Raw genomic sequence first — 15,823 nt, 5'->3', positions numbered from 1 at the left:
TCTTTAAACAAGGCATATTCGAGAACATATGTATGCACATATGTATGTATCCCATGTCATGCCGCTGCACTGACCTTCGCCTCTTGTTTGTGTAATAATTCGCAATATGCTAAGCATTAAACGCAATTTTCGCGGCATATTTTCGTGGCAATTGTTGAAAAGGCGCAGCAACTGCGCCTCAATCATGCGGAACAGAACTGTAACGGCACTTTTCAGTCCCATAATTGACTTCCAAAAGGTGGAATGACTGTGCAGAGCGGCGAAGGAGTGCGCAAAGTGTGAGGCGTGTGGCGTGAGGTGCGGCATTTCAATGCCTTGAGTGCAACGACTGTACTTGAAATAAACTGTTTGACTGACCACCGAAGCCCCTTAAGCCCCCCAGTCTACCCCTTTACAGCTTTTACAAATCTGTTGACCATTTTTGAGGCGCAAATAAAATTTGACTCGGTCAGAATTATGGCGCACATCGGAAAATTTACATGACAAATCAGGCACACGGCGTGGGGTGGTGCGGCGTTGAGGCGTGGGTGGGGCCAGTTTAAGGCGCGTGTCGTGCATATTCAATGAGTAACACCACGCATATGTGTACATACATATATGTATTTGCATAGCTGTGGTTGCTGTGTTTCCTTGTTGTCCGCAAGATTACAAAAAAGTAGAAAAAAACCAACTAAAAGCTTTACAGAAGAACTTTGCATCTCAGAGATGGAAACGACGGAACAGTCATAAATGCAAAACTCTGAGGGAAAAGCAAATAAAGACGGACTATTCTGAAACTTTCATAGCTTTAAAGCTTATATTGCCCCACACACACACACACACATTCTACTCCACCCCTGCCATGCTCCGTGCCAGAGTCTGTCTCTCCCCTGCACTTGGACACGGAAATTGATAAGCAATCTGCGACCATAAAAGAATAAACCTTTAGCTTACAGTGTCCATGTACTTGCCACTTGCTCTTGCTGGGGTTGAATGCACTTCGGCACAACACAAAAGATAATCTTGGGATCAGTGGGGGAACAGTGGGAACAGCTCAACTTCAAGCTGTATACGAAGTTGGAACATTTGACAAGATATACATAAAGGTATACCTCCGGGGAACTCACAGCCACATGGACAAAGAGTAGGCAGAGCTTTCTCTCTGTTATTGTTAGCATTTTTGCCCTACCCTCAACTTTCGCATGAGCCTAATTAAAGCCAAAGCTCTCTCGTTTGCTCAATTAACAAGAAACAAATAGCGACAGCGACAGAGGAGAAAATATGGAAATTTATAGCGTTTTTTCTATTATTTTTTCTTTCTTACAATTTTTTTCCATACCGTCCGGTCACGTCCTTCGTCCTGTTTTTATATTGTCTCCCACTTTGAAGAGAATTAAAAAAATGCAATCAACTTTCGCTTTGAGGCCAGTTCGAGTGCTTAATTGAATAATATAATCTAACTACAAATAAATTAATAATAAATCCAGCTGTTTCTCATTTGGATGTGCGTGTTTTTTGTATTTGTGGGAGAATGGCTGCCGCTGCCCCTGTCCCTGTCCCTGTCCCTGACTTTGAACTTGAATCTGGGAATAAATTAATATTTTTATGTGCACGATGTGTAGTACATCGGCTGTGTACTGCCTGCCGCCCCAAACATGGCCACAATGCTGTCGATTGTCTCTCAGTTTTTCGTGTGTAATTTAAATTTATTTACAAGCCAACGCTAATGAAGTCATCGAAGCGAATCGTGAAATTGCGTAAGGTCTAGCCAAAGCTCGTTCCGGAGACTGTGTGCCTGGGGGGGGAGAGAGAGAAGAGAAGGCCATCAAACAGCATAGCAAACACGAACATAAAAACTTTACAGCTGAGTCATTCCCCGCCGCAGACTGGTAGAAAGATTGAAAATCGAATTGAAGTCACCTCGCCCATGCCCTGGCATTGGTGCAGATACAGATACACACACACACACACACACATGAGCAATCTCTGGCCATAGATACTTTGTGTATCGTCACCATGATTATATCCAAATTTAGATGCATTCATTCTGAATTTAAAATTCGCATCGCAACGATCCATATCGTCGAACCAAATAAGGCGGCTACTACGAGGTTAGTGGAACATCAGCAAGACATTTAAGGACAACTTTAGAGCTACGAAAGTATTCTAACGAAAAGAATTAGCGGAAACACACACAAAGCCATCGAAGGAACACATGTTTCTACGACCATAAATGCATGTACTGATAAAAATAGGTTCTGGGTTCTGCAATGGTTTTTATCAGAGTTATACTACGCTTTGGTTTCATTTATCTTGAATCATAATGTGGCACTCAATTGCACTCGTTTATCTCAGCCAGGCAATCAATCGGAATTGATAGCCAGCAAAACAAATACGTTTATCAATTTCAATATCAACTCTCCACGCTTCACTCCACCAATTGGCTTCTTGGCTTCAACTCTCTGTCTCTCTCTCTATCTGCAGAAGGTGACTCAGTGCAGTCTGATTAAAGTCGATTAAATGCGAGTATTTTGTTCTTTGTCAGCGTCATTCAATGAATCAACCAAGCAAGCAACCAACCAACCAACCAACCGCAAAGTTCTGTTTGGTTGGGTTCTCTTTGTGGTTTAATCGGAATGGCTGCAGCGAAAACCCCCAGCCCCATTAATAGCCATATCAATTATGCAACTCATCAAACAATCGTTAATTCAATGCCCAACTGCATTCACATGCAGCTCAAGTAGACAATAACTCAATTAGGAGCAACGTATATAAAATTAAGCAAAAAATGTGCAAATTGCAAATGAAAAGTGCTCGGGGAACGTCCGTCCATTGGGGCAATTTGTAATTGATTCCAAATCGAAGCTTGTCGCTGCCTCTGGCACTGACTCGACTCTCTGGCGCTGGGCTCTTGCTTCAGAATGCAATATTTATATGACTATTTTCTATATGTGTTACCTGGTCAAGGCTACAATCAGAATGGATTGACCACGCAATGGTCTTACATATTTTCGCCCTTTTCTTTTGGGCTGCTGCTCTGTGTACTCAATAATATTTATTTATCTGAATGTGCGCGCTGAATATTCTTCAGCTTTTGGCGTAATCAAAAGCCAAACAAAGTGTTTCCGCTTTGGCCAGCAGCCAGAAATGAAATTCTTAAACATTTATTGCCCGCCCAAACATTTCTCCATTGAAGATGATGTTGTTGCCTCGAGGGGCACCCACTAAAACTCACAGAGCGAAAATAAACGCAATTCTGTGAATAATTTATACGTGATATAAACACATCAATTATGGCAATTGGAAAAATTAAAGTCACGAGTAAGTGTGGAAGAGGATCAGAAATTATTATAAAATAAAGCAGAATAAGGAAGAATGTTTGACGAGTAAATTAAAATGGCAGAGGAGGCAAATTTTCGATGAAAAATATTGCTGGTACACGGAGTCCCATCCTTCGCCTGCTCGAATTTACATTGATTTTGTTTGGAAGTACTTCCATTGCTCCACACAGATTGTTGGCCCGAAAATGCTTAATTGGAACGTCATTCCGATTTCGATTGCAATTCCAATTGCAGCTTCCCAGCTGCAGTGCACATAAATATTGTAACACAGGTTGAAATTGATGCTTCGTTTGGCTTTTCTGTTTATTATTCCGGCAATATTTCCCCCTTTTGCATTTGCATTTAATAATATTTTAACTGACGATTCGGCGGCAGGAGGAAGTGATTGATTTTAAAGTTCGAACTGAAAGAGCTGCATTTATTCCCTGAAATGAGTCTCAAATGTTTCTTGCTAGTTGCAGGCTGCACAAGGGAAGCTCTCTCCCATGAGATTTTTGGATTATTCCCATGATCTATTTCCTGTCTAATTTCCTGCACTTGAATTCAGTTACATTTTAAGCAACAATTTGTGTGTCAGAAAGCACAAATATTTTCCATGTCGAATGGAATTTTTGAAATTGATTTGTGTTTCCATTCGCGTGTGGCCTTTCAGGCGAACAAGGCATGCCTTTGTCTGCCTAATTTGGATTCAAACAATAGAAACTTCCATACACAGATTCATATTTAAGTTAATATTTGTGCGTGCTGCAAGGATTGGGCACAAAATCAGAGAATGTTTAAGTGGAAAATAAAGTTAAAACGTTTTGCTCTTAATTTATGTAAAGAAAATGTTTCAATTTTCTACAAAATTGGTTTGCTTGGCTTCAGAAGAACAGTGCGTTTCATTAATGGCATGTACATTGCATCCTAAATACCATTGAGCAGTGCACAACTGTGCTACCATCTCTTCTACACGACTCGAGACGCACAAGCGAATGCGGCCGAAGAGAATGCCAGAGAATTTTGACTCCCTTTGCAGAATGACTTTCCATTTTGCATTTCTCTCCCTTAAAGAGTACAGAAAATAGTTTTCTAGGCTTTTGAAACGTACTGTCCTGGTTTTGGGTATGACAGGATAGCTGTGTGATGTGGTTAGGAGCGCAGGACCGCACCTTCTGTGTGTGTGCGTGTCACCACAAACAAAAGCGTATGCAAACATGAATGTTGTGTGCCAAAGACACATTTCGGTACATTGTGGGTGTGTATTTATTGACTTTTAACATAACCACTGTCAATATTTAACATTGGCATGTGGCAAATAATGTGCTCCATCCACTTGCCACTTGCCACTTGCCACAGTTTGTTGGGCCCTTTGTTTCTGGGATTATCCCAAAGTGTATAGACAATTTCAGAGGAAACTGAGAGGCAACGGTGCAGAGACTACATTTATGCGCTTAATTGAATGCCATGTAATATAATTGAATATATGTATGTGAAAATGAAGTGGTTTAATTAATTTGCAGCCGACTTATAATTTATACACATTGAAACATTGCTCGCCCTCAGGTTCACTGTTCGCTGTACGCTTTTACGCTCGTTTTCCATATGCATACAACAGTTTTAATTGCACATTTTTCGCCCAGCGGCACTCTCTCCCAGTGTGGCTTAGCCCTGCACAGCCCTGCCCCAAGGGGTACGATTTGTTTATACGATTGCGGGATTGTTTAATTGAATTTGCTGTAACAAATGAGAGGCAGAGAAGTGGAAACAGCGAAAAGAGCCAAAACACACACAAACAGCATCGAAAAGTTCAAAAGTGCAATTAATTTTTGCTATGTGCTTTTCCATTTTCATTTTTTTACTGCATTTTTTTTGTTCCTGCTGTTTGCTTTGGCTTTTGGGTGCTTCGGTGCTATCCATTTCAGCTTGTATTCTCCATTAATTTGGTCAGGCTATAAATCAGCCAAAAGCGTTGACAATTTAAACGATTTTTTTGCTCCTTTTTTTGCTCCTCTGTTTTTATGCACTTTTTGTAGTTTATTTATTCGCACTGCAACAAATGGGGATATTTAAATGAAAGCTGAAACGGGTAATGGAATAATGGGGGGCTACACTCTTAATGGAAAAAGTTTTCTATAAATTAACGAGCACAAAAAATGCTCTCTCCCAGTGAGGCTTAGCAGTCAGCTCCTTTCGCTCGCTTTGCTGTCTTTTATTTTTCACCATTGGCCACACAAGAAACGAAAAACAGCTGCAGCTTCGCCATCACAAAAGGAATTCTAAATCGATTTATGCATCAAAGCATGGAAAATCGCGCACTCTGAATGTTGCCATGTGGCTTCGTTGTGTCCGCTGGCAAAAGTTCTTTTACGTTTTACTTCTGTTGGAACTTCAAGTTGCTCTTCCGCTGCTGTCTATCATTGGGTTCTGTTGTTTCATCTGCCTGTCTGCCTGACTGCCTGACGTCCTTTGCATTAGATATTCCGCTGTATGCAGCAGCACATCCTCCGGTTGTCCCGGTGCCAGTTGCCAGTGCTCCCCGGTCTCTGTGTCTCTGTGTTTCACGTTCCCTTTAGCTATTTTATGACAGTTTCGAACCGGAAATGTTGTGGGTTCATTGATTTGCACAGAAAGATTTTTTTTATTTATTTTTAACCTACCTGATTATGATTTCTGCTTGTGTCAGGGCAGTATTTGCATATAAAATTAGCTCTAAACTTGAAAAGTTGAATCTCAAAACAAGTTACCAATAACCAATCGGATTCCACTGACTGGCGCACTCTCTCGTGCTCTTTCCCAGTGTGTCTGTGCTTTGCGCTTTACTTATGCACCAAGAGCTTCTGCTGTTGGCACTTTAATGGATGCAGCATGCACATGAAAGAGGCAGGAAGGATGCTGTGCCACAGCTCTGTGTGACAGCTGTTGGTGCAAGTGGGAGCCGAATGCCAGATGTGGCTTTGCCGCCAGCGGGCGACAGCTGCCACTAGAGCCCCAGCCCCAGCCTCTTGCATAAGCCTTTAATTTCTATAATTTGTGCTTATAGAATCTTTATCCTTTGGCTGCCTTCTGCCACACATTATGGCCTCGTCTAGACTTTCGAGTGCCTCTTGCCGTCATAGGGCGTGGCGTGGCAAGTGAAAAGGCTTCATCATGGACACGTGTATCCTTGTATCTCTCTTGTATCATTTTCGAGTCTGCTTAAATTGCAGCTGCAATGACTATTATTCTGAGGCGACTTCTCACCTTTCCAGCCAGCACTTTCTCCGCCCTGCCAAATGTCACGTAGTTGATTGGGATTCCATTTTGATTACTGATGTTCGCCATGAACTTTGACTCGAAATCTCCACATTGTTTGCAGGAAAAGTCTCAGTTGCTGCTATAATTATTAAACCGGGTTGCCTCCGCCTCCGCCCACTCCTATTTGCTGTCTATGATTATCTTTTATTGGGAAAAGCTATTCTTACTTCGATGTGTGTGCACTTTCGTGGGCCATGCAAATGACGAGCCGATCGTTGAGCTATTCCCGGTACTTTGGCTGCGTGCTGGCTCCAATTGAAATTTCAATCGAATTGTGTCTCTTGCGCTGATCGGAACTGCCATCGTGTGGCAGGAGCTTTATTGTTTTGCTGAAATGTGAGGCTGGACAACAGCAGGGAAATATGTGAGACCTTTTGGATATTATTTGCCATTCAAAAATACATCACTTGGTGCCGCAATCAATGGAGAGTGTTTGGCATTCAGTAGCCAATAGTTTTCCCTTCCAAAAACTTGTCGCATCTCCATCAAACTCCATTGGCACTCTCATAATTGATTTCCCATAGTTGTAAATGTGCCTTATGGAATATTCACGTGAAGTTTCACGTCTGGTGGGCTTGTACCTCTACGAACGAGCTTCGAGCTCTGAGACTTAAGCTGCTTATGCCGTGTGGCTGTCGTAATCCTTTGGCTGGTGCATCAAACCCTGAGCCATAGGGACATGAGAGATTGTTGTCTCTGTGTCTATCTTCTGGCTTACGCTCTAACGCAGAGTAAACCCTTTAGTCATGATAATTAGACAGCAGCAGCAGCAACCGCAGGGGAACTCCCTGCTCTCCCTGCTCCCGTTGGAAGCTTCTTGGCCAGTGGCTAAATCTCAGCCTTAAGTGTTTTGCTGTTTGTGCATGGATTGCATGCCAAAATACGTCAGCAATTGCGTGATGGTTTCTATTTGCCATTTGCCATTTTCCATTTCCCTTTTTTTGTTCGCTATTCGTTTTGCTGTGATTACACTGGCACATTTACTGGCTGTCATCGGCAATGTTATCATCTATAATCGCTGAAACTTGATGAATGAATCGCCTGGGGTACGCCCACTGGCACTCTCACAGTGTGGCTTAGCAGCAAAGGGCTTGTCCCTGACATGTGTCCTTAATCAATGGGATGGCGTGGGAGAAAGCGGTTTGTGTGTGTGCTGTTTCTATAAATAAAACATAGCACACTTCTCTGGGCAGCCCTCTGGCTCATACTGTCATGTGGGAGTCTCCTCTGCTGCTCTCTGGCCCACTTGGCCACGCTTAACCCCGAGCCAAGTGTGTGTGTGTGTGTGTGTGCCCTGGGCACTCCGAAGGGTCACACAGCTCTAATTAGCCGCTGACAAATGCCACAAACCGAGAGACATACTCTTACACATTTGTACATATAGAAAGGCAATTAAAATGCATATTTGGACCACCACAATTATGGTTATTTAGCTTTAATTAAATCTTGAATCTAATTTCCTCTGTGCATTCCGTTCGATTTTGATACTGTATCTGCTCCAGAGATTCAGAGATAATTGAATAATTAACTGCAATTTATTTCACTCGCATTTCGATGCATCTTCATCCATTGTTCATTTCCAAAACCTCCCCAAGCTTGTTATAAATATTTGTAATAATTGAATTGCTGGTTAATAACAAAATGACAAAATATTAATCGTGAATTTCTGCTTTTTGTTTCAGTTTCATTGCAGAACTTTGGCATTTGAGCGACTTTGCTGTCAGACTGAATTATGGTAAGCTCCATTGAATTTCAATCAACTTTTTCTGCGGGTTTTTGGGTCACACATTCAGTCGGGCATTTTCCCCAATTGATTGCCGTCGATGTGAGGCTGCGATAGTGTTGCTCCCACGTCGGAGGCGCAGCTCCATCAATCTTCGTTTTGCAATTGCCGGCACTTTTGAACTTCCCCTTAACGTGGCTTAAATGCCGTTTAATGTAAAAGAACCGAGACAAATTTCAGCATTTCACAATGTGCGCCAACAGCGATTAATTCTTGGTCCTGGCCACAAAAGAAGGTCGGGCGGGCAGGGGACAGAAGGGAGCGAAGACACCAGTCAGTGTCAGCCAGGCGGCAAATGTGTCTTGTAGATGTCCGCCCCTCTTGGCCTGCTTGCTCCCTGTTCCCGCTTGTTTCTCTCTGCCTCATGCCAAGGTCTTGTCCTTGCCGCTTATGTGTGGCTGTGTGCAAGCAATTTATCTTTCACTTTTTCCGCTGCTGCGGTTTGTGGCGCTTCGTCTTGCTCTTGCTTCTTCCTTCCTCCTTCCTCCTTCCTCCTGTGCGCTCGACAATTATGCGTAATGCGCATTTTTCGTTGCATACTTTGGTGCGTTGGAGGAGCAGCGGCAGCATAAACATCGACAGCAGCGAATGGCATGCCAAAAATTAATATTGCCGCATACTTTGAATGTCTCTGTGTGGGGCAGCTTAAGCGTGAGCACATCATAATTAAGTTGAACTTAATGCAAAAATGCCATTTCAGACCACAGCGCACAGAGCGAACAGTGTGACCAAAGGCATTACGGGGCATAAGCCGCAAACAGCAGAACAGGAAAATACCAAAATTCCTAAAGGGAAAAATCGAAGTACATTTTGAAGAGTAAATTAAAGTACATTTTTTACATGCTGACACTTTAAGGGTTTTCCCATAATGTGCCATGTGCTTCCATGTTACATTTATACAATTACCACAAAATTCTATTTCGAGCGCTTCCATTTATCAACTTGCATAAATTTCGCATTGTCTGGGGAGTCCTTGGGTCCGCCTGGCCACCTGACTCGCACCGATGCGAGCGAAAAACAGCCCAATTGAGAGGGGAATTCGGGTGGACCCACCCATTGCATAGTTTGTGGTGGCTATGCGGCAATTTCCACGATTAATTTCCATTAAAATTGGCTTTATGTTTGCATTTTCGAACATTTAAATGGATTAGCCTTGCCCTAAATGGGGGGCCCCCCAAACCCCAAGTGGCCTGCACAATGATTGATGGGGGGAAAGTCAATCGAATTTTCTGCTTGGCTGCAATGCCATCGGATAACATTGAAAGCCACTTGATACGGTGGCAGGGCTTGGCTCATAATCGAATCGGAACAGGAGCAACCCTCAGCTGACACCCGGACACACAAGTTCTAATTGAATGATAGATCGGTGGAAAAGCAAAGGAAAATGTTGCCGTACGCCAGGGCAAAGGCATTCACACAACTGCTGTTCCCTTCGGTGCAATTCGGTTCATAAATTCAATAGAACGCAGATGCAAATGGTGAATGGAATGGAGGATTGGTAAGGGGATTCGTTGAGGCTTGTGCACTTTTTGGGGCATTCTTTGTGGCTCTTCGGATTCTGGCAAAACTTTAAACCTAAATACATACATAAATGTAGCTGCAACCCCATCTGGGCTGTCGGATTACCCTGCATTTGCAAATTAGTAAATAGAAAATTAATTAATGGGAAATTCATTTGATTTAATTAATGCAGCGTCGGTTTAATCCATATTGTCAAATGACCCATTATTATGCTGTCCATAGAATGTATTGTGATGTTTCAATAATGTTCGTTGGATGAGTTAGTTGATTATTGTGTGTGCGTGCACTTTGCATTTGTGCCTTGAGCCTTGGCTGTAACTCTAATCATTCCTTTTTGATCTCTCTTCCCCTTGGCAGGCCTTGATCAAGATGTTGCTGCCGTTGCCGGGCACGGTTAAGGACCTGTGCAGCATCGCCAATTCGCTGTCGAGCCACATTATCGAGTGCAGTTACGCTCTGAGCCAGTATGAGGCCACCAATGCCGCCAATGTCTGCAACGACGGGATTGCAGCCGAATGAAGTGCAGTACCAAGTGCAGGCGCCTCATCACCAGGTCCACGTACACGCCCATGCCACGCCACTGCAGGCACAGGCACAGGCACAGCAGCAGCTGCAGCAGCAGAAGCAGCAGAGAAAACACCAGAACCCGACCGAACTAGACGCCGACAGGAGTCTGCCACAGCACGCAAGACACGCGACGCACAACTCAAAGCTGTTGCCGCCCCTCGAGCTTTTGGTGGAGAATAAGATCAGCTACAGCGGCTCGGCCGTCACATATCACCAGTCGCGAGATCTCAGATCCCATTCCCATTCCCATTCCCGAGCAGCCAACAAACGAAATTCCCTCAGCAGTCCCTCGTCCAGCGAGGAGTGCTGTGTGAGTGCTGCCAGGGCGAGCATATTTGATGACGCCGCCGAGAACTTTGTAATCAATTTTCCGGCAGAATCGGCAGCCTCGTTGCAGCAGCAGCAGCAGCAACAGCAACAGCAACAGCAACAGCAGCCACTGTTGCCCCTGTCCGAGACGGTGCCACTGCTGACGCACATCGAGGCCACTGTGGTGGACAAGCAGCGGTCCATTCGCCTCAGCAAGAACAGCGCCTCGCTCATCTTCACCAAGAAGGAGCTGGGCCAGGGTCACAGTCACAGTCAGCGAAGGCAGCATCACAGCAGTCTCTACGGCGCTGGCGGGGAGCGGGCGATACGCAAGACGACAAAGCATTTGCCGCCCACGCGCGGACAGCACCAGAGGCGCAGTCTGCCGCTTAGCTACAGTCACGCGTACGCCAGCAATCTGGTGACCACCGCCGGCACAAATTACGCTCCCAACGGGGCTGGGACTGGGACTGGGGCTGGGGCTGGGGCAGGAGCAGGCGGATCAATAGCTGGAGGCAAGCTTGTGCCGCACAAGCATCATCAGCATCAGCATCAGCATCACGGCCTGGGTCTCAACTCACCCACGGCTAATTCTGGTGTGGGTGCTGCTGGAGGCGGAGGAGTACCGCCCCCGGCCCACGCGGCCCGCAAGCAGCTATCCTACTCCTGGTACGCGCCCGTCTACAGTGCCCTCGAGGAGGAGCTTGAACAGGACTCGCGGGTAAGTTAGACCAGCAGCTAAGCAACGCTGTGAAAGAGATTTATTGATTAATTTGCTTCCATTTGCTGCAGGATTCGTCGCCCATTCACAATCTGGCAAACGCAAAGCAGCACCAACGCTCCGCCAGCCAAAAGGCAACCTCCGGCTCCGCTTCAGTCTCCGCTGCCAACGCTCTGCATGCCACGTCCCATCTCGAGGAGCACGCCCACGAGGCCGAGACGGTTGCGCTGCTGGAGACACAGACGCAGCGCAACAAGATCATCATTTCCTCGGCGAATGGCGACGCTGGCGGAGCAAGCGGCCTCAGCAGAGGAGGAGGAGTCGGAATTGGCGGCGGCGGCGGATCTGCTGGAGCGCTGGCTGGCCATGATCTGGAGAGCTCGCTGGGACTGTCCGGGGGCGGACAGCTGCCGCGGCGGCGTCGCTTCGAGAACTTTCTCAAGTCTCTCGTGGGTCTCAAGGCCAGCAGCAGCAGCGGCAGCAGCAACAGCAGCAGCAGTCGAGAGCGAGAACGGGAGCGCGAAAAGGACAAAGATTGGGAGACTGGCCTGCAGCGTCCTGCCTCGCCGGAGATACGCATCACACGCACACCCTCGGAGCAGGATGTGGTCCTCAGGGACCCAGCCGGTCGTCAGCAGTTAGCCAATGGCCATCCCAGAGGCAGTCTCAGCATCAGCGGCTCGAGCAGCTCCCTGAATGTGGTCCAGCACAAGCTGTGGCACATCATGCGGCGCGAGGGCAGCGCCAGCAGCCTCCACCAGGAGAAGTCCCAGTCCATTGTCCAGTACACGGGATTGCGCAAATGCGAGACGGTCCTGGCCCTCACGCGACAGGGCCAGAGCCAGCTGGGTCTGGGCTTGTCCCAGAGTCGAAGCCAGGGCCACTCGATGGCCGGCCATGGCAGTGGCATCTTCAGCAGCGCCGGCATCGAGCAGATACGGCCCCTGAATCGGCTGCGCAACAGCGTGAACAGCATCAATGGCCCGGGAGGCGTTGGCGGCGTGGGCACCTGTTCCCGCTGCTCCAGTTTGCTCTCCCTGGCTGCATCCGGATCGCGTTACTCGCTGGCCAATGGGTTCGTGGTACGCCCCGACTCGGCAGCCGGCGGCGAGGAGGAGCAGCCACACATCAACGTGAATGCTCAGATTCGACTCAGCGGCGGAGCGGTGTCAGCACCATCCAGCAGCCCCAGTCCACCGTCCAATGTGACCACGGCCACGCTCCATTCCAGCTCCAATAATAATCTGTTCCATGGCAAGGAAGAGGAGCAGCAGCAGCAGCAGCAGCAGCAGCAGCAAGAGGAACAGCAGAAGGATGAGCAGACGACACCGACTGCCGGAGAGCTCGGTCCCTTTGGCACCCAACATGCCTATCCCCTGACCGTCAGCTCGCTGCTGTCGATGGCCAGTGCCAATCAGGCGGCCAAGGCCTGTTGCGTGCGGGACGGCATCACGCTGCAGCGTCGCGAAATGCTCGCCTCCTCGGATGTCACGCCCTCGGCCACGCCCACCAGCAATTTCCAGCCCTTCACCTGCAAGCTGTGTCTGATCGATGTGGAGGATGCGGCCGAGGCCATGTCCCTGCAGCAGTGCGACTGTCAGTTCTGTATCGAGGTGAGTAACGAGTCCAGAAATTACATAAATATTCTCTATGTGTGGAAGATCCTTAGATCCATTCGATAAGATTCGGATTTTATGGTCTCGCAGCGAGCATAATCGTAAAATAGGAAAAGTTCTCTAAGCTGCCACTGCCACACTCTGCAACTCTGTTTGACTTTCTTATAGCTTATATAGAAAAATGACACCAAGGCAGAAGCAATATTTCGCCGGTAGCTCCAATGAATTACGGGGAGGGAATCTGTAATGGTGTGTGTGTGTGTGTGTTTTTAATATTTGATAACTTTGGGAACGTAAACAAACTTAGTCTTGGAGGAAATTCTAAACAGAAATGCTTGCTGCTTTGGCATTGACTCGATTCTGGCTTTCATTTGCCGTTATTAAGATATTTTAGATTTGCATTTGCATTACAATTTTCGTTTCACAACACTAATCCTCTCTTTCTCTTACGATCCTCTCTGAGCGTGTCTCTCGCACCAACAAAAGTGCTGCAATAAAATAGCCACATGACAAAAATAACGGAAAGACAGATAAAGCAGAAGAGTGAAACGAGACAAGAGAATGCAAAGTCAGCAGACGATCAAACACTGAGCAAAGTGTATAAATTATTTAGAATGTTGTTTTGCTATGTTTTGCATGTTCCACAATACTTTTGATACAACTTGTGGTGTCACGAATGTATACCTCTACCTGCGTCAGTTCCCAACTTAACTTTCAATCGAATGATGTCAGTAGAGATTAGCTATTAGCGTGTTGTTGATTTATCTATGTACATTTCTGAGCAATTTCAATTACCAGCTGTGCATCGTGAAATGGCTACCCAATTACTTTCAGCAAACGAAAAAAACATGAGAGAACAAATCCGTTTTTAACTGTAAATCCAAAAGGGCTCTTACGACTCTTCTTTGGGGTGTCGAATGCTTTCTTTTGATGCGTTAAATAAAATGCAGAATTGTTGAAACACCTTTAATGGATTCCCCAGCCAACCTGCCATTTCCAAGTACATAAATAATGTGCACAGCAGGTCACATCAGCAAAGAGAAAGCTAATGACCATCATCAGCTCCATCAGCATCAGCATCTGCATCTGAATCAGCATCATTTATTCCTTCAATTTGCATAGCAATTTGCTCGCAGAGAACAAAAATAATATAAAAGTGGGGTGCAGAAGGAAGTTTTAATGTTGCAAGGTGACTCGTCCGAGATGCTGTTGCTGCAGCTCCTGTTTAAGTAATTTGAGAAAAACTGCGCCAGCGCCTCAAGGCAGAGCTGCCTGGATGCTCTCAGTTACCAAAGAACAGAGTCCAAAGAACAGCAACAAAAGTGCTGGCGCAACTTGCATGCAGCACTTTAAATAATTATATAAATGATTGGGCCAAGGCAGCAGCAGCAGCAGCAACTAAATGGATCTCTCTTCGTGCTCCACGGGAATCTAATTTCATGTGTTTAGCGCTCCTTTGGCATAAGTAAATTAACAAAAATTCACACGTAAAAGGGGGAAGGGAAGCAGGCGGAAGAAGCCCAAAAAAGGTGTTCTTTTTTTTGTGCTGCGAGCACAGGTGATATTTATTACACGCACACCCCCTGAGAGACATACACAAAGAGAGGAAAGAGCGTGGACATGCACCACATGAATTCGGTATGCCCCGGTAGACATATATATTTCAGCAATTGACGGATGGAGGGACTTGGCTGAAAGTTGGTCTGTGAGCTGCCAACGTGAGCTATTTGGCCACGCCCTGCCGCGCAGGCTCTCACGTTCCTTGGACGTGTCCAATGGCAACGGATATATGGGAAGGTCCTGGCTGCCGTTGCCCATTTGTCAACCTTAAACCAAACAGCAGCCAGGTCAGGGCTTCTTGGTTTGTTGAGGCATGCCACAAATTATAGACAAACTTACACAGCAGTTCTCTAATTGAAAACCAAACGAAGTAAAGAATACAGCAACGAAATTTCAATGCAAACAACAACTCTCCATCTCCATCTCCATCTCTGTGCTTCATCCTCGTCGCTGTTTCTGTATGCCTGTCTCGCTCCATATAACATTTCTGATTTCTGACAAATTTCCCGTGTGAAAGCAGAGGGATGGCCAGAACACCAGAATGGTGGGGCAAAAGATGATATTCTTATGTGAAATGATGCCAAAGCCTGTCACTCTTATGCAGCATCATCATAATTCACATTTACTCGAGGGCTTGGGGCATGTCCCACACATTTACTGTCAACGCAAATGGTTGCTAGATGGGACAACCTCCAGAGTGCATTTTGCAGTCTAGGAATACCAGAAACATGGATGGTTTCGCTGGTTGAAAAACAAATTCTTCAAAAGAGAATGAGACTCCTCGCAAATGCAAAGATCATATCCACAGCCGCTACAGATACTCTTAGATTTCCCAGCGATCCGTTGACATTCTCTATCTTTAGTAGGTATTCAGCTTTTCGTGCAGCAACTGGAGCTTCGCTTGGAGCATACACAAAACTCATACAAAACTCACTATTCACGTGCCACTCATAGTTCTGATAGTAGCTCTCTGCTCGTCGTCATTTGCATGGCGTAGCAGTAGCTGGATCCCCCGGCTGGCTGGGGGCTCCTCTGCTGACTGCACATGAAAAATGGCGATGCTTATTAAACATGCTCCAATGGACAGGCAGCCCGACATCCCAGTAGCATTTGCATCGAGGACCAGAGGTTAGAGAGGATGAGGGCCACT

The 15,823-nt window shown here is 46.1% G+C and overlaps 1 protein-coding gene across 2 annotated transcripts in view; it reads left to right on the top strand.

The window, feature by feature from the left end:
• The window catches only part of LOC117579318 (la-related protein Larp4B), a 34,437-nt gene that overhangs the window by 8,707 nt on the left and 9,907 nt on the right, over positions 1-15,823 (top strand). For both annotated transcript variants that reach the window (XR_004573461.1, XM_034265134.1), the window contains exons 2-4: positions 8,279-8,331; positions 10,258-11,497; positions 11,569-13,110. Coding sequence is in view for 1 of the 2 variants with exons in the window: in XM_034265134.1 (XP_034121025.1) it covers positions 10,367-11,497; positions 11,569-13,110 (2,673 nt within the window). In the remaining variant the exon portion in view is untranslated. The remainder of the gene's footprint in view (positions 1-8,278; positions 8,332-10,257; positions 11,498-11,568; positions 13,111-15,823) is intronic.

The sequence above is a fragment of the Drosophila guanche genome, unplaced genomic scaffold, assembly GCF_900245975.1.
Source record: "Drosophila guanche unplaced genomic scaffold, DGUA_6, whole genome shotgun sequence".
NCBI lineage: Eukaryota > Metazoa > Arthropoda > Insecta > Diptera > Drosophilidae > Drosophila > Drosophila guanche.
Note: the sequence above shows the minus strand (reverse complement) of the source record. Positions and strands in the feature narration are given on the sequence as shown.